The sequence below is a fragment of the Numida meleagris genome, chromosome Z (genome assembly GCF_002078875.1).
Source record: "Numida meleagris isolate 19003 breed g44 Domestic line chromosome Z, NumMel1.0, whole genome shotgun sequence".
Taxonomy (NCBI): Eukaryota; Metazoa; Chordata; class Aves; order Galliformes; family Numididae; genus Numida; species Numida meleagris.
In genome coordinates this window covers 2186505-2204215 of record NC_034438.1, presented here as the reverse complement: position 1 = coordinate 2204215, position 17711 = coordinate 2186505, and the positions used below count along the sequence as shown (strand labels likewise).

Here is a 17711-nt window from a genome sequence, read left to right as displayed (position 1 = left end):
ATGCACATGTACACATATGTATGTGGTCAGTTTGGGTGGAAACCATCTCCTCTAACTCTGGTTTGCTGTTCTGCAGATCTCTGGAAAGAGAGGAGCACCTACAGAGGGTCTCCCCTGGCGGTGTCTTCCTCTTCCATGAGTTATCTCAACTCCCAGACAGCTTAGATAAGGAAACTTTGGGCTCAAGTTAGGCGAGATGAATCACACCCGAAGTATGTGTGTGTGTGTGCATGCATGACCCGTGCACACAAAGCACTGCTGCTTCCTTATGTATATACAATCAATCTGTATCCTTCACGCTGGAATAAAAATAGCGGTGTCAGTCCCGAGATAAGCGGCCGCTGGTGGACGGGTTTGGTTCTTGGCACAGGAATTTAAGCAAAGGCGTGACAGACAGATCAGTAAACACGGCGGTGGTCTGGAGGTGTGCATTGCTGCTCTGGGTCAGAGCAAGAGCTTCTTCTGCACCGCGCTGGAACGCCACTGAGATCATTATTGACTCGTGACTGGGAATGCCAGGACAGAAGTTTCATTTAAATAATACAGTAACTTGCTAGCGTGTGGATTTTTTTATACTGGTAGTTCTCCTGAGTAGGCAGGCTTGAAACTGTGATGTTTAAAGTAGAATTAATTTAAAATATATAGTGGAAACCTCTATTTAATTCTTACTGCTATCGCTACACACGGGGCTTGTTCACCTCTCCAGTAAGGCCTTTCTTCACATGAAGTAACTTCTCCATAGCTACCAAAAATGTACATTCCTCATCAGTTAGAACTTGTTAAACGATTCTAATGCAAATAACATAGAAATTGCAATAAAGGAAGTGGAGAGTCTTTGCGAAGGCATAGTTGTAGCAAAGAGAACGCCATCGGTCTCTTTTGGCTCTGTTACTTTGGTTCTTATACATCAGTCACTTCTGGTTATTTTTTTTTTTAATTATGTTAGTGCCATTCCTTTTCTTTCTGTTGGAATTCAGCACCGTATGTTCCACAGCTCTTAATTTCTTCCTTCCTGAAGTCGGTGAGCGTTTTTCCATCAGTTTGTAGGTTTTGGATCAATCCCGTAAAGGAAACTCAATAAATGCTGTTTATTCTCAGCATAACACCGTCACGGGTGCTTCAACATTATTATTTTCCTAACGATGCCTTCATTAAAAAAGAGAGCTTAGAGAGCCGTGTTACTTTCACAGGACCTGCTTGATGGACTATGCAGGAGATGATTTTTAAGGACTGGAATAAATTATTTGCAGATGACCTTTGTGCATAATTTTATACAAAGATTTTGATATAAACTTAGGAGAAATCTCCCTCATCGGAAATTGTCTGCGTTTTTAACTGACCTGTAGGTAAACGTTATATGGGTTCGTTTGTGTTTATTTGCCATTTAATACACTTGTCCTTACCTGTTTAAAATCAAGATCCTTTCAGGGAAGATAGTTTGCTGACATGAAAAAAAGAAGTGCTTCTGTTGTTCATAGATTTGCTGTGCATACCTTTACGATGATGATAAGAGCAGCGTATTTTAAAGCATGACAACTTTACAAGGCTTCCCATGCATGCAGAAGCAGCTTTTTGCAGTGACTGCTTTCTTTCAATGCACAGGCATCACTTTGACTCAATATCTCTGTAAGCATGCCATGAACTATTTTTTTTAAATAAAATAGTATATACGGAGCAATTAAGCATTTCCAAACAAATTTTGTAAGGGGATCAGCTGAACTTACTTTTCGCTCAGACTTAAACTGACTTTTATGTACAGATCTCAAAAACGGAGAATAACTTTGGGGATGTCGGCAGTGAAATCTCTGCCAACCTTCAGCATCTCGTTAGGCTCGTTTTTTTTTTTCTTTCTTTCAAGATAAAAGCCACATACATCACAGCCTTCGTCTGTCCTCGCTCCCTTCATTGCACGAGTTAGGGTACACGTGTGAATACTTGCTCCATTGTTGCTGAGGTGAGGTCCTCGTTCCGTGCTCGGGCGCCCTGTGGCCTGGCAGGCCTGGTAGGCCGTGCAGCGGAGCAGGAGCACCCCACGGCTTTGGAGGCGAGGCTGTGTTTCGGGTTTGGCATCTCTTTGAGCCAGCAGGCATCAGGATTTCCTGATAGGTAACTTTGGATTTTCCTTTTTTTCTTTTTTTTTTTCTTTTTTTGCCTCCTGGAAAACTGGAAGTATTTTCGCTGTTGTATACGACTGCGGTTGGTTCGTCACCGTTTCGATTCTAGGCTTATTTTCAAAGGGCTTTGACTAGAAACTTTCAGGGAGTCAGAACTTCTCTAGCTGAAATTTTAACATCAGTTCTAATCTCATCCGTTCAGTGTTCCATGGAAGTCGTTCACCTCTGTTTGTTTAAAAGGATCGGGAGCAAGCTGTCACTCTCCCACTTGGAGAGAGGTCTTGAATGTATGTTTGTGTTCACAACTCGACAAATTGCTTCCAAACCACTGAATTGAGCAAATGGAAATCGGTAGGAGTTTTGCGCAGAGGTGGAGAATCAGATTTGGATTTTTTTATATGTAGTTTTCCTATGTCTTGTGCTTCAGAATGGAGTAAAGAAACGTTTTTTGTTTCTTTAATAATTATTTGCAATTTCGTGGCTTTGAAAGAGCAAATGCATCAGGCTAGATCAGCTGGTGTAGGGTAGAGCTCCTGTGGCCTATTCAAGCTCCTGGATTACAGTTTTTAATATCAAAATATGTTTCCAATGTGGCAAACGTTTCAGCGTGGGAGTAATTGCAGACCCGTGTGGGTGCAGCGTCAGGATTTAGTGGCAGGTGAAACGCAGCCACTTCGTGAGTGTTGTGGTTTTTTTTTTTCTTTTTTACACCAGTGCAAATGAAACAAGCCCTTACGGAAAGGCCTGACTTAAATGTTGCTAAATGTCAGGCTGTCAGTAAATAAAGCATGTAGGGATCTGCTTGTGGGGTAGAAGGTTTGGGGGGCTGAGCAGCCTGGCTCATCCCCAGCATTCCTGCACTTCTCTCCCTTCAGAGCTGTAGGAAATCCCCCAGACTGTCACATAGTGAGGGTTTGGGGCTTTTATTTCACCTGCTTCTAACAAAACAGCTGAATGTACAGGGCTTATTTAGGAAATAAATACATATTTTTTTAAAGCATCTCACGGCATAAAACAAATTCATTATTTCCCTTGCAAAAAGTGGGGGGGGGGAAAAAAGAAAAAAAAAAACCCGCACCCCAACATCTCAGACCTTCAGACGGACTGTTCTTTGGAATTAGGGCAAAGTAATCCAGGCAGAGGTACACATCCCAATTAGTTTAAGTTCACGGTGTCTTTGAGTGTTGTCGCAGGGTTGTTGGGTTGCTTTGTCAGAGCTGCTGCTCTCAGGAGTGGAGGACCAGTCTTGACTCCAGTGAGCTGGGCTTATGTCTGGCGGTTATTCAACAAACTGAAACATATTTATATTATGACGGGCGTTTCTTGTTGATACATTTCGTTTCTTCTTGTATCACGTACCATAAATGCCTTCAAAGGCACTGGAAATTAAATCCTCGCCCCATTCAAACCAGTAGAAAACGTCGACCCATTTCAGTGGGGCTAGCATTTCGCCTCATGAAAAACTGAACTTGCTGTGCAGTTTTTTGGATGCAGACTGCTCTAAGGGATGCCCTGCCCAATGGGGGGTGGAATTGGGTCCCTGAGCGGATGCTCTTGTAATGCTGAAGGTCTGCACCGTGACCGCTGCACCTCGGGAGCACTCGAACAACTGGTACTGCAGAAGCGAAATCCTCAGGCTGATTGATGAGGGTGGACAGTACTTTGCAAAAACACAAAGCTAGAAACGGGTCTTCCTGGCAGATTTTATTAGTCTGCTGGTGTGGGATCAGCACAACGAAGGCACATGGAAAACATGTTTGCTGATACTCTCAGCGGACAGCCGTCTCCATGTGCCTTTGCTGAACGCACAGTGGGAATGACTTTGCGTCCCTCTGTGCCGTTTGGTGAAACGAACCCAAGCTATTTTCCATCTGCTCATCAAAAAGCCTGAAAGAATATCAGTGTTGATCAGCGAGACTTGCATTTGAGATCCCTTCTGGTGTGATAACGCTGTAAGCGATCTGAGAACAGACACCCATTCGATCATGTTTTAATTTTATTGTTTTATAGTTTACCGTGTGAAATGAAGGAAACTGTGAAGGAAATGGATTCGTTGATCCTTTTTCTGTTGCTGTTGTTCACTTTATGGTTTTGGGGAGAATGTTGTTACACTACTGTTGTTCTGTTTTTTTTTTGTTTTTTTTTTTTAAATTGCAGTGACCATGTATTCTTTGCCTAACCTTGTACATTTTGAAATGTAACTACTGTAACCTGGAATAAATAAATAAACCTAAATAGTAACAAAGCGTTTCATGTTGCTGAACAATGTAAAAGAAGCCATTGAACTGCATGTGCCTTAGCTGTAGTGCTGGGTCACCTTAAATAATACCAGGTTTGCAATATCTACCTGGAACAAAAGAAGCGGTTCCTTAACCCCCAGCCTTAGAGATGAAGCTGTTACGTTCAGGGGAGGCTTACAGATGTGTCTGCTGTAAAACCATTTCAGCAAGTCGCTTATGGTGAAATCCTCTGGATCCTAGCTGCTGGCGTGCAAAATCTCATTGCCTTGCTTACTGCAGTGATAATTGGAGCTTTTGATTTGTATACGGTTATTAAAGTCCCTTCTTTGTTTTGCATAATCTCCAAGTAAATGTAATTCTCTTAAATCCATGTGAGGTGTAAATGAGGGCATCTGGGGGATCTTTTAGTCCTTTAAAACGTCTCAGTATTCTCTTGTTTTTTAAATAAAAAAGCCAGCTGAGCTTAATTTGGAGCGCTGAGTTGGGTGTGAAACAGAGGCCACAGAAGCAGCCTTGCATAAGGCTTCGGGCTTGCATACCTGGTGCCTCCATGCTGCCTTTTTAGCTTTTGCGTGTCGCAAGAAAGCATTCCCCAACCCTATTTTTAATCTCCATCATTTTCCAGTTAAAAATAGCTCGGCGATGGGAGGGGAGCGTTGTTTTCGGCAGCACCGAGCTCCCCTCCTTGTTCACCCAGAGCAAGCTGCGCATCTCTGCCTGCCTCAGTTCCCCCACAAAGGTGACAGTGCTTCGTATGGGATCACTGCTTTTAACCCGCAGCTGAAATGTTATGGTCAGTTCTCCCTTTTTGCTCGTGCTGCTGCTATAATGATAAGGGATGGATGGAGAACTGGCTCTTTGAAAGGCATGGAAGTGGCCAGCTACAAGTAGGAGGTGACCGAGTTTGCTATATTGCACGCTTAAAATAAAACTTGCTATTTGGAGAGCTGGCTTTTTGTGCAGGTGGCTTTTAATTTGGCTGTCCCCAGCAGAGTTTTGATGAGCTCTGTAAATTAAGGGAGAGCTGGACACTTGAAAGCATTGTCCCTGCAATGACCTCCAAGAAAAAATAATAAATCCTTGCGGTCTTTCCCTCCTCCTGTTCACAGTAAATGTCAACAGCTGTATTTTGCTGCTGGTACTTATTAACTTTCAGCCCTTGTCTTTTTCAAGCATTTCATGCTTTAGTAATGAATTACAGCCTTTCACCAGCGAAATACACGTTTTCCATCTACCTTGGGTTCTCAGAAGATGCAATTTTTGCTAAAGATTTAATTTAAATTTCTGAGGAGCAAAACCTCCTCCTCCTGCTATGTTACCTTGTGATGGTTTTAACTTTCCTGCCTTTGTTTTTTCTGTCTTTAACGGCGGGTTATGATGAAGAGCAGCCCTACTGTAAAGATAAATCGATGAAAAGCGCGACTGTGCTTTTAGTGGATCTTCTTACCCTTTCAACCTGAAAGCATTTTTTTCAGTTCTTGTTTCCTAGCTGAAGCCAGTCGCCCTTATTCCTTGGTGCCACGCCGTCACTTTGCATCACATCATCAGACCACGGTGTCGTTGGCCAGCAAAGCATTTCCTAACTTAACCCCTCCCGTCTCATCCCTGTGGCATGCAGTGGGCATGCAATAGGAAACAGGCTGTTGGGATTGGAGGTATTTTAGAGGATTTTCTGATATGCCTTCGCTGCAGTTTGCATCTCGTTGTCTCTATGACGCACCAAAGCAATGATTGCTTATTTCTTCCCATGGGTGTAGAAATTCCTAGGGTTTGCTGCAGCGCCGCTGCTGGTTACCATGGCCGTTTGCTGGTGGTAGGTATGGGTAACCCTGGGTCCTTTCCTCTCCAAATCTGCTTTTGAAAGGCAAGGCTGAGAGAAGCACAAACAGCCCTCTGCTTGGTTGCTTTGTAAATGGGCAGCTTGCTGGTCTGCAGAACTTTAAATTGGTGGCTCTTGACGCTGACAAATATAATTGCAGTGTGTAAATTACATTGAAAATATTTTTGTCTGTTTGATGTATACTAAATTTAAGCTAAGTTATAAGGTGTGCTCTTTGGAAGTGTGGAAGATACAAGAGTGGAGCTACAGATAACAAGTTTATGCTTGTATTTCCTACTGATGAAGACTTTCGCACAAGTTATTTCTATGGGTAGGTGATGAGAATATCACTCTGCATGTATATACATTTATTATACATTTTTGCATGATTATACATGTAGGAGTGGTACAATTTTGACTTGAGACTATTGGTGCCTTTTGTCCAAATATAATTTTACTTGTGCAGACTTGTCTATCTAAATCAAATCTCGCTTCTGTTTTTGGAGATGTTAGCAAGAAGCGAGAGAAACAAAGGCTCAAAGGAGCAGCACGCAGGTCTTGAGATTTTAGATAACCTGTTTTAAAAATGGTCAAATAGTCAATATTGTACTTGACCCTCGTATCTTCTGCACTCGACCGTTTATTTTTGTAGATCATTTTATACATGTTCACGCTGAACTCTGATGATAAGACTGGAAGAAAACGTTCCGCTCGTGATTCAGTCCAGTGGTGACTTCTGCATGTAATGTAATTCAGCCATCGGCGTGCACAGATAAATTGCTGTACGTCAGCCAGCTTAATTCTGAGCTTGGAAAGCCATTATTTTGTAATTGCCTTTTCCAAAGCAAAAGATTGCCTTTCGGTTAATTATCAGGATTTCTTTTCCAGTCATAATCATCAGTGTTTCATGTTGCGAACAGATTGGTCTTTAATACATTGGCATTTAACTACTCATTTATTTATTATTATTTTTTTTTTTTCGGGTCTGTTTTAAGTGTGTAATATAAAATTGTTTTACAAAGTTGTTGTTTTGGAGGCAGGTCTGGTCTGATTTTTTTTTTTTCTTTTTTTTTCTTTTTTTTTTGGTGAATTTCTTCACACTGATCTTAAGTACAACTTAAGCAATATGGTCGCTCTTTAATGAATTGTGTTGCTAATGACAAAATTGGCTTTTCTTAGAATATTGTGTTGAATTATGTTTCAGGGAGGAAGTTACTAGGGAAAGCCTTACTAGAAACAGCTCTTCAGAGAGCTAGGTTTGAAACTTTCAGATCGTTGCATTTTTTTCTCGTCCTCCACAACAGACATATGCTCCTTCTAAACAAGACCAATCTTTCCGGAACCTTATTTTTTTTTTTTTTTTCTTTTTATTCCTTGTGATTTTTTAAAAATTTTCTGTCGTCATTTTGCAACTCTGAAGGTCCTGTCTTCCTCAGCACGTTATTCGTGTCCCGCTGGAGTGATGCTGTGTGCGTGTCATGTAATGAAGAGGTCCCCCAGGCATTCAGCTGCCAGCACTCCCGTGGAGCTGTGCAATGTGCAGTGCTTTGGCCCAGGACATTTTTGCATTTCGTGCTCGTTTCTGCGGCTGAAGGCTCGGCCCACACAAAGTTTTCATTCTGCCATTTGAGGAACGAGAACTCCAGCCACTTTCACCCGTTCTGAATTGATAAACTCTAGTAAAGTGTTTGAATTAAGATGTGCATCCTTTCGACATTAGGATATTTGTCCAGTCTCTCTTTGCTTGACATTATATCTTGAATTTGACTTTTTTTCTGAGCCTCTTCTGTTTCTAGTGCGCTCTCCAACGATGGGGGGGATTTTCACGCCTCAAAAAGAACACACACCATCATGATAAAACAGACCAAAAATGCCTTTTTGTTACTCCTCAGAAGCAGATTTCAGAATCCTACAATGGCTTGGGTTGGAGGGAACCTTAAAGGTGATGGAGCTCCAATCTCCTGCCGTGGGCTGGTTGCCAGCCAGTAGATCAGGCTGCCCAGGATGACATCCAACCTGCCCTTGAGCACCTCCATAGGGGTGTTCTCCTCACTCAAGTCCAAGGCTATTTGCAGCTCCCGGACACTGACAACACAAGGAACCTGTATAGATATATCCAGGCCAACCAGACTAACTCTGCATCCCCAGTATGCTGTGTGCAAATACCTGCGTATCTGTTCCTGTCTGCCTGTGAAAGAGCCTGAGATTTGTCCAAGAGCTCAGATTTACTTGATTGCCATTTATACCACCGCAATAAAATTACGGAGATAAGATACCATATAAAAGATGAGTTCATTTTAATTAATGCTTAATTGTTACTATAGTTCAGATATCCTGAGGAATTCAAGAAGAAAACACGTTATTTATAACTACCATTAACATCTATTGAGGCAGTTATACGATAGATTACTTTTATAAAAATCACCTTTATGGCTTCCACTAATCACGCAAGCAGTTCCCTCTCTTCTTCCTCCCCTTCTCTTTGGCAGCCAAAAGTGCATATGGTAGTTACAGGAAACCTTACTTATCACTGCACACTATAGCTCTGTTTCTTGTTAGCCTTGATTTTGCAAAGCAAAGCCAAAAACATTGCAGTTTTGAAAAACTGCCCTATCCCTGACAGATAGATGTTCTGTAAGGAAGCTTGCCTAGCGTTGAATTATTGTAATTGGATCGCTTCCATCAGGAAGTTAGTTGTATTCGATCAGCCCCAAAGTAATGTAAGCTGTTGCTTGAGATTTGTGAAATTCTTTAATTAGGTGGTTTGACAAATCTAATGTCCTGTAATACATCATTTCTCATTTTAAACTGAAGGTTCTATCCTTTTAGGGTTGTAAACGTAACGCTGTCAGATACGGAGATATTTATGTGCTAATGTAAAAGATAATACAGAAATAACCGATACTTTCATAACTGTCTTTTTCTCATGTTTGCATTTTCTGTGTATGCAAAGGTTAAGATGTCTCTGTAATCAGACTGTTCGTTAACTGAACTTCAGTACTTGATAGAATTTACAGTCCTTTAAGAGCTTCGTTAGGAGATTGCTTTAATTCTTAACTTATTTGTACTTCTAAAGGTGTCTTTTACAGTACACTGATGTCTGACAGCGGCTGCTCTTCTCTCCTTTTGCAGATGGACCTCCAGTTGTAGCTCATTATGATATATCAGACACAAACTCAGACCCAGAAGTGGTAAATGTGGACAATCTCTTGGCGGCTGCAGTGGTGCAAGAGCACAATAATTCCTTAGGAAGTCAAGACCCGGGATCTACCTGGAGAACCAGAGGGCTGCTAGATGAGCTGGGTGCTGATGCAGGTTGGTTTCAGCTCCCTTCCCCTGATGTTCATTCCTACTTCTCACTCAGTGTGTTCACCTCCCTTCCCTTCAATATTTTTACAGCTTTAAAAGCACCTTATATCCATTATGCAATGAAACAGTATCAGTGAAATGTCTGACATTCACTCCAGCGAACAACTGATGAAAATTGACAAAGTTTCTGACACTGATTTTCTTAATAATTTTTTGCTCCTTTTTTTTTTTTTCCCCTCTAATTACTCTTTGGAAGCCTGATTGGTTTTCTTGGTGATGGTGGGAGTGGGAGTGAGTTTTCCTGCTCTCTAATGAAAGCGAGCTAAACTTATTACTGAATAGTTGATTACGATGACCCAGCTAGACACCAGCTAGCAAACCAATCATCATCTCATTTTAATTATTGTAATTGTCTTTATATGTCTTTTTTTGGTCTCTCGTCTTTTTCACTCCGTAAATACAAGCATGCCTTTCTCCCATGTGCCATCTGCCTTTTTAACATATGCTAGAAAATCGGACATTCCAGCTTCAAATAAAGACAAAGGATGAAAAGGTGCTGGTAAGCGGGCTTCACATCAGCCTTTTTGAAGCTTGATACGTAGCACCAATGGCTTGGTACTTCAGTAGGAAGAAAGGAATGTAAGGAAATAAAATGCGAACGTCTCTTACCAAGCAGCATTCCACTTCCCTCTTGTGAGTACGATGCTGTGATGCAGGTAGAAATTTGTCATCCTTCCTCCTATAACCAAGGGCACAGACTTCTGCAAGGACGAGGTTGCTGGCTGAAAGAAACCTGGATCCCTTCAAGAAAACTCTTTATCCTTGAGCCAATGGGAACATGTCCAGGCCAGTTCATTCCCGGTGCTGGGAAAGCATCTGAAGGGACGAATCCTTTTTCTTCCTGCATACACTTTGCCCCAGAGCCTTGCACTTCAGTACACTGCTGACTGTAGGTTTGTCAGGAGCGGCCTTTCCTTATACCATGCCTAGGACTGCGCATTTGGAAAACAGAATTTTCACATCTGACACCTGCTTCCCAAATTAATCTCCAGCCAATATCTAGCTTGGCAGATATCAAGTGATGGGTTCCCATGGGAAAATAACAACGTAAGCTTAATCTACAGAAAAAATCTTGCCAGGGCACACTATCACATCTCTGTGCACGGGCAAATGTTTTGGGTTGTTTTGCAAGCTGGTGTTGTAGGGCAAACAAAACGTCTCCTGTGTGCGTCATCTTAGTGCTCTTGCACAGATAATAAAAGTGCAGGCATGTTATTAGGCGTGAAATTTGTGTGGCCAGAGGCCGTAAATCTGCCTGCGTGCTCAAATCCTGATTTACCCTCAGCTACATGTTGTAATATTTCGTCTGCTAATCATGGTTTCTCTACTGCTAATTACCTCATTGTCTGAACTTAACGCTGTGGTAATAACCCGGTCTTTGGGGGTTCTCGTTAATGTCTCTGGGGACTCATTCTGGGGCTGCTTTGCCTTCTGCCCTGGGCAGAGGTTGCAGAGTGGCATGCCTTGGTCCCAGCAGTTCACATACTAAGGCAGACCAATACCAGTGCCACTTTCCCAACCCTGCGCACCGAGGGCTTTTATTTTCCTAAAGCAGGGAATATAGTGCTCGCTCTGTCCCTCTGTTTTTCATCCATCTTTTCTGAGTATTTCAAGCAGCATTAGAAAGTTTTCCTGGCACGCGTTCTAAGATTAATTTTAATCTTTTTGTGTCCTCTTGATCCACCTTTGGGTTTAATCAGTTCTGCACGTTGGCATGTTCTGAATTTCTGTAGAGAGCTGCAACCTCCTCCTCCTCTCACCTTTGCGGAGGTGTGCTCACCTATACATCTACGTACATATACGTTCTATAATCAGCTATATTCAAAATTTCTTCCTCTTCAAATGGTTCTTCCCCCACATAATCCAGCTGTGCGAGTTGTTCCCAACCAGTCGGCAGTTCAAAGCTCTTTCAAAGCTGCCCAGCCTCTCCCGGGTTAGTGCTACAGAGGGGCAATAAAAGCATCTCCTTTTTTAAGTCTTGAATTAGCAGCTATGGTCGAACCTTTCACAACAGAGTTTCACTAACTGTGGTGAAGGGCCAGTAAGGCACAAAACCTGCCGCACTTCTTGTCAAACAAGTCCCTTCTAAACGCAGGCTGATGGACTGGATAGCTGTTGAGGAGCTGTCACGAAAAACCACACTGTTGCGTTGTAGAGCTTTTGTAAAAAAAAAAATAAAATACTTTTTTCAAGTGTTTGTCATCATAATAATGGAACGGATGCGGAGTGGCATGGCCAGAAATCAGCGGTTTTGTTTTCTTTTTCTTCCCCACTGACTGTCTTCCCTTGGTTGGAAGGAAAATGTTGAGACTCCTTATTTCTGTTTTCCTGGCGTGTGAGATGTTTCCATCCATCCTGCAGGCGTAGTTTGCTGGGTAGTATCACTGGGCTTGATTTATTGATTGTCATCTCCTCTGTGTTTGCATTTGTCCCATGTGCAGGTCATTTGGATCCAGGCTTCCTTGCAAGTGACAAACCCTCCCCTGGTAATGCCCAGATCAATGAAGAAATTAATATCACCTCTTCTGACAGCGAAGTAGAGATCGTTGGAGTTCAGGAACATGCCAGGTATGAGTTCCTTTTGCTTCTTTCAGTTTCAGTATTTCATTAGTTTTATCAGAATATCTATGTCGCCAGAATTAATAAAGAAAGAGCCGCTAGCTTCCTCTTCTCTAGTTATCTGTCTCTGACTGATGCCCCAAAGGGAGCGAACGTTACGCTTGTTTTTTTCTGTTCTGCTTGTCATGGGGACATCAGAATGTGTTTTTCTATAGAACAGTTATCAATGTCATATGTTTTTAGATTAAGCTTACGATTTGATATCCAACACTAACAGACTAGACGTATGAAATATTAAAATACCAAACGTTGAGATTCCAGGTTTATATACATCAGGAAACTTTATTAGGAGTTCAGTTTTAAGCGTGTGTGTGGTATGAATGGACCAATACATAAACCAATACAATGACGTGGGTTCTTGTTTCATTTTAAAATATGCACTTTAAGCATTTAAACAGTTTTAAATTTGTCTCAGTAAACACTCGTTGTAGAAGTAAAGCTGCTATCAACTTTTCAGTGGCTGACGTGATAAGATAGCCTAAAAATGAGATCCTTACTAATAATTGGAAGACACAAGTTAGGTCAAAGCCTCTAACTAGATCAGAGTAAGAAAGCCAGAGGCTTCTCTCAAAGCTGGTAGTTAGCATTCCAGCTGTGCTTTGGCTGTGACCTCAGCAAGCATTTTTCAACGTCTCCCTTAATCTTTGGAATATGGTCTTTGCTTGGCTTGGTAATGTGAACAAAACCAGCAGAAGAGGGGTGCATGGGAGAAGGAACAGAGCTTTTCTCCATGCTTCCTTCACCTCTTCTTGAGGAAAGGAAGAAGCAAGGTGTGCAGGACCCAATTTCCTGGGTAGGAAGTTGCACAGATAGTGTAGATGCAGTCCAGTTCTGCTGGATATAGGGGGGAAAAAAAAACAAAGAAAAGAAATATTAAGGTGCTGAAGGAAAAGAGATTCAGTCTTAGCCTGTAGAACAGTGGAAGTCTTCTCATGGCTCAGGCTTCTGCTTGAGGTCCCCACGTCAAACATTTCCCATGCTGCTTCCCTCACTCACCTTTGTCACGTACAAGAACGGGAAATTGAAGTACGTGCAGAGCTGCTGCTTAAAATCAGTTTTAGCAGACAGGGACCAAGATAATTCCAGCCAAGAAAGATGTGTATCACACTCTTCTTGTGATTTCCTTTTATTCATGTGACCACTCTCTGTCATCTCTCAAAGCGTATTTCATAGAGTTTCCGTTGAATATTTGCACATTTTGGTTGCTTGAATCCTATTTAGAGTTTTATTTCTCTTGCAGGTCTAGGCTTGCAGTTATGAAGTATTGATGGGCTTCTGACAGGGTTGTCGTTTGGAAAAGGTTTAGGTTTTTGATCAGTATTTTTTGCATGCTTAGTTAGCACGGTGTCGGGACCCCGTCCTTTTGCTCACAGTGTTTTTACCGTGCTCCATCCTCCGTGTTGCCACCAGGCTCCTGTGAGTCGTGACACTCGAGGCTTTGTCTGCCACCTGTGTTTCTGCAGGCAGCTGGTAATTGGGTGCTGTTTCTCATCGTTGAGAGTATTCCTTGGCATTCACGTAGGGCACCACGTCACGTTCCTCAGTGTGTTTCATTTTTGCCCAGTTGGATAGTTTTTAAGTAATGCATGCATATAAAACACTCTTCCTCTGTTTTGTTTTGGTTTTGGTTTTTTTTTTCTATTTTTTTCTTTATTTTTCTTGCCTTTACTTTCTACCTTCCCCTCGGCCACAGGTGGAAAGCATGTTCCCTAAGCTAACGTTTGATTGAACGTTTTGTCCTTGGCTGCTTGTTTGATTTGCGTGAGGATAAGCACATTTTTTTCTTTCCTTTGCCATCTATCATTTCTATGAGATAATTCGTAGCCTGCTTTTCGTCGTCTTCAGGCAGAAAAGTCAGTGTTAGCTTTGCCTAAGCGTTAAGGACTGTCCTGTGTTGGAAGGATGGACCACAGTCCCTGAGATGAGGTGGAACACTGTGTTTAGCTATTTAGCTTGCTTTGGCTACAATCTTGACTTGTCACTTAATGCTTTAAAATATTTCTTCTTAAAAGAAAGGGGTTTTTTTTGTTTAAAAATCCCCTCTATTTGTTCGAGTTCCAATCTCTTTCCGCTAATTCTCAGTAGATACTTTTTTTAAGTATGTATTTTTTAGATTGAAGACGTAATTAAAAAAAAAAAAAAAGTCATTCTGAGCATCCAAAACTAAATAGCATCTCTGAGAAGGAAACGAGACATTTAGATTTGGATAAAGCAGAGCTCTGAGAACGAGCTTCCCCATTCCGTTTCACTTTCTCTAACCAGAGGTGAAGAAAGGAAAAGGTGAGCATAACCTCAGGAGTGCTGGAGAAAACTGAACCGGGGTTGGTCTGAATTAAATACAATGTGAAGGTCAGAGAGAGTTTGCCAGCAGCCCCAAATCTCCTGCTTGGGTACGCAGCCACCACCAGCGCTTGCAAGAGCAAGACGATTTCTGGAGCAGCAGGGATGGAGTTTTACTAGCACTGGTTTAAGATGTCCAGACATGAATGGAGGGACCTTCTTGCTTCAGCAGGGCACTCGTGTGTGCTTTAAATACATTGAGTCGACTGTCATCTCCGAAAGCTTAAATGTTTTGCTGAAGTGGGGCTGCACCGTTAGCAGGGAGCATCTCCCAGCATTTCTGTGAATCTCCACTGAGACGACCCAAGAAAAATCAAGTGTCACTGCTTTGCTGTTGTCATGAAGGTGTTGTTATGTCCTTGGTGCAGCACGGTGTTGATTTCAAGCCTCGCTTTAAATCCGTCTCTTTTTAAGACTCCAGTGAGTAAAAATTGCCAGCTGTCTGCTTCTGAATAATGCATGGTAATACAGATGGTGGGACAGCACTCCCCAGGATCCTTGAGATCCATGCGTATATTCACACCCGCGGGCAGAATTCAGCCCCTCTCCCCTCTTTTCCCCAAGGATGAGTTTAAGTCTGGTCTCAGCTTGGTGAGCTTGCAGATCAGTGGCTGTTTAAGATGTTGCGGACTCTACAGACGGGAAAACACCAAGGAAATTTTGGGGAGGGAGGTGCTGATAAGCTGCAGAAGGGAAGAAACACTGCAGCTAAGAATCCTGTGCCTGAATTCGGTGGTAGCTGTAATGCTTTTTGCTTTTTGCCTTGCCACAGGTATGTTCATCCAAGGGGAGGAGTGATCCAGAGCGTGTCTTCCTGGAAGCATGGCTCAGGCTCACAGTACATGAACGCTCAGCAAACACAATCATGGACAGCTGTGACTCCCCAGCAGAATTGGTCTTCGCCCCCAGAAGTGGTAGACCTGACTTTGGATGAGGATACCCGACGCAAATATCTACTGTAATGCCGTGTCACTGTGTTTCTGTCCCCATCCCTTCTCCTTTTGTGGCACAGAAGTCATAGCTTCAGCTTCAAAAGCCCTGTTCCTGGCATTATGAGACTCAAGCTCATGAAGTTTTTTATTTCCATAAGAATGCGGTATAATTTTAATATCGTTTTCATTTTCTTTTTCTTGTTTTTGCCTTCTCGAAGGAGGATTCTTCCCAGAATTAAAAGCAGATAGCTCCAAATTTAAAACACGTCCACATTTACTAATTTGAGTGTTGATTTGAAGAAACAGTTGTGTACAAAGTTGCGTCCTCCCACTCATCCCCACCTCCAACTTCAGAACATTTTTAATTTATCAGTATATTGAGTTTGTAAGTAGAAGTTAGTGTTTTGCTGTGTGAGCATCAGTGGTTTTGAGAAATGCTGTGCCCTCACTGATTTCAGTGGAACTGGAGGTATTCAGCACTCTGGAAAACTGGGCCAGGAGTATTTATACCCGAGGTGATTCGGTTGTGTTTCCAGCAGGAGGGACTATCTTTAATACAAAAGGCCCATAACGTATGCACTGAACAGCTTCTAATTAAAGGACTTTTATTTTCAATATAATTTATAGTTTACACTCTTTTCAGTGCTGACTCTTCTGTCTACTTGACTACTGTGTTTCACTGATCATTTCCCACAGGTTGTTACGGTTTAAAGCAGCAGCAGTAGAAACTGTCTAGCAGCTGGTTATTGCAGAAGCACAAGAACATGACACGTAATGAAAAGAACCAACGTCCATCTGCTTTTCAAATGTATACAAACTTTTCCCCTATTCCTGAGCCTTGCCTGAAGTAGGGGAAGGAGAGAAAGGAGACACACTTGCTCCTAGTCTTTATTTCTGCTGTTGCTTATTTGCTTCATTGACCATCTCAAAACAGGTGTGAAGCCCCAGTCTGGCACAGCACTTTAACAGATGCATAGACGCGCTAATCTCTGACAGTTTGCTGAAATTTGTGGGGCCACTGGGGAAGTGACAGAGTCCCCGTCCCCAGAGGTGCTCAAGAAACGTGTACATCTGGCAGCTGGGGACTTGGTCAGTGGGCATGGTGGGGGTGGGTTGGGGTTGGACTTGGGGATCTTTGAGGTCTTCTCCAACCTATGCCTCACGTGCTTCAGACTCTGTCCCAAAGGGCATTGCTGGATCAGGGCCTAAGGTTGCGGTCTTTTCTTTAACTAGATTTGCACCTGCCTTCAGCTCACATCTCTAACCCTCATTTTGGAGTTGCTTTTCGGGTACAATCCAGGAAACGCTTTGTTTGCTTGACCGAGATGAGCGGAACTGCCTGCTTCAGTGGGCTCTGGTGTCGGCAGCACACGTGGAAATTCTTGGCCCTAGTCCGTCATTTTGAGCCTTTCTCCAGGCAAAAAAAAAAAACCAAAGATTAGACTTAAACAGGATGAAGTTCACTTTAAATGTCTATCGTGCAATTAAAACATCCCTTTGTATTCAGAACGTTTCTAATGGAAATCCTGCACAGCCCCGTCAGCAGGTTTTTGCCTTTTTGGGGCTGAGCAGGGGGGGCAGTTGGATCACGGGAAGTTACGTTTCCTTTTTTTGTTTGTTTGTTTCTTGTTTTTTAGATTCATTTGGCTTCCGCCCATTATTTCTCTGTGAGCCAAAAACAGAAAGCAAAAAAAAAAAAAAAAAAAAAAGAGACCGCCAAAACTCAATCCGTGACGATGTCACATAATTTAAAAAAAAAAAAAAAGAGATAAAAAAAAAAAAGAAGGAGCAGTGCCAGTATGGTTGGTAAGACACTGGTACAAACTGGTGACCATGCTGTGCCCCGGCCGCCAGCTCACGCACGCTGCAAGGTAACCTAGGAGCAATGCTTTAGAGCAGCTGCTTTTTGCCGTTTCTTGAAGCTTTTTAAAGATCCATTTTGAAGAAAGCTGCAGGGACCCATCGCTCGTCCTGCCGTTCAGATGCAAACTATCTGGTTTGTTTTTTTTTTTTTTTTTAGTTTGTATATGATGTGACTTCCATGTATATATATATATAATAACAACTGTGTCCTAACCAAACTTCCTCCAATTGTGCACTGTTTGTTTAAGCAATCCACGTATTTGTAGTCCGAGGCAGGTTTTCTTTTTACTTTATTTAAAACACTACGTATTTTCTTCTTATCCTTACCGAATTTGAAAAGGGTAGCGACCTGAAAAACACAATCACTGGATAGCTAGGAAGTGGTTTGCATTTCGTTTTTTTTTTTTTTTTTTTT

At 42.2% G+C, this 17711-nt stretch overlaps 1 protein-coding gene across 7 annotated transcripts in view; it reads left to right on the top strand.

The window, feature by feature from the left end:
* Window positions 1-17150, top strand: part of CZH18orf25 (chromosome Z C18orf25 homolog) — a 40519-nt gene extending 23369 nt beyond the window's left edge. For all 7 annotated transcript variants that reach the window (XM_021380624.1, XM_021380617.1, XM_021380621.1 and 4 more), the window contains 3 exons: window positions 9306-9488; window positions 11984-12110; window positions 15274-17150. In XM_021380624.1, the coding sequence (XP_021236299.1) occupies window positions 9306-9488; window positions 11984-12110; window positions 15274-15463 (500 nt within the window). In that variant the 3' untranslated portion in view covers window positions 15464-17150. The remainder of the gene's footprint in view (window positions 1-9305; window positions 9489-11983; window positions 12111-15273) is intronic.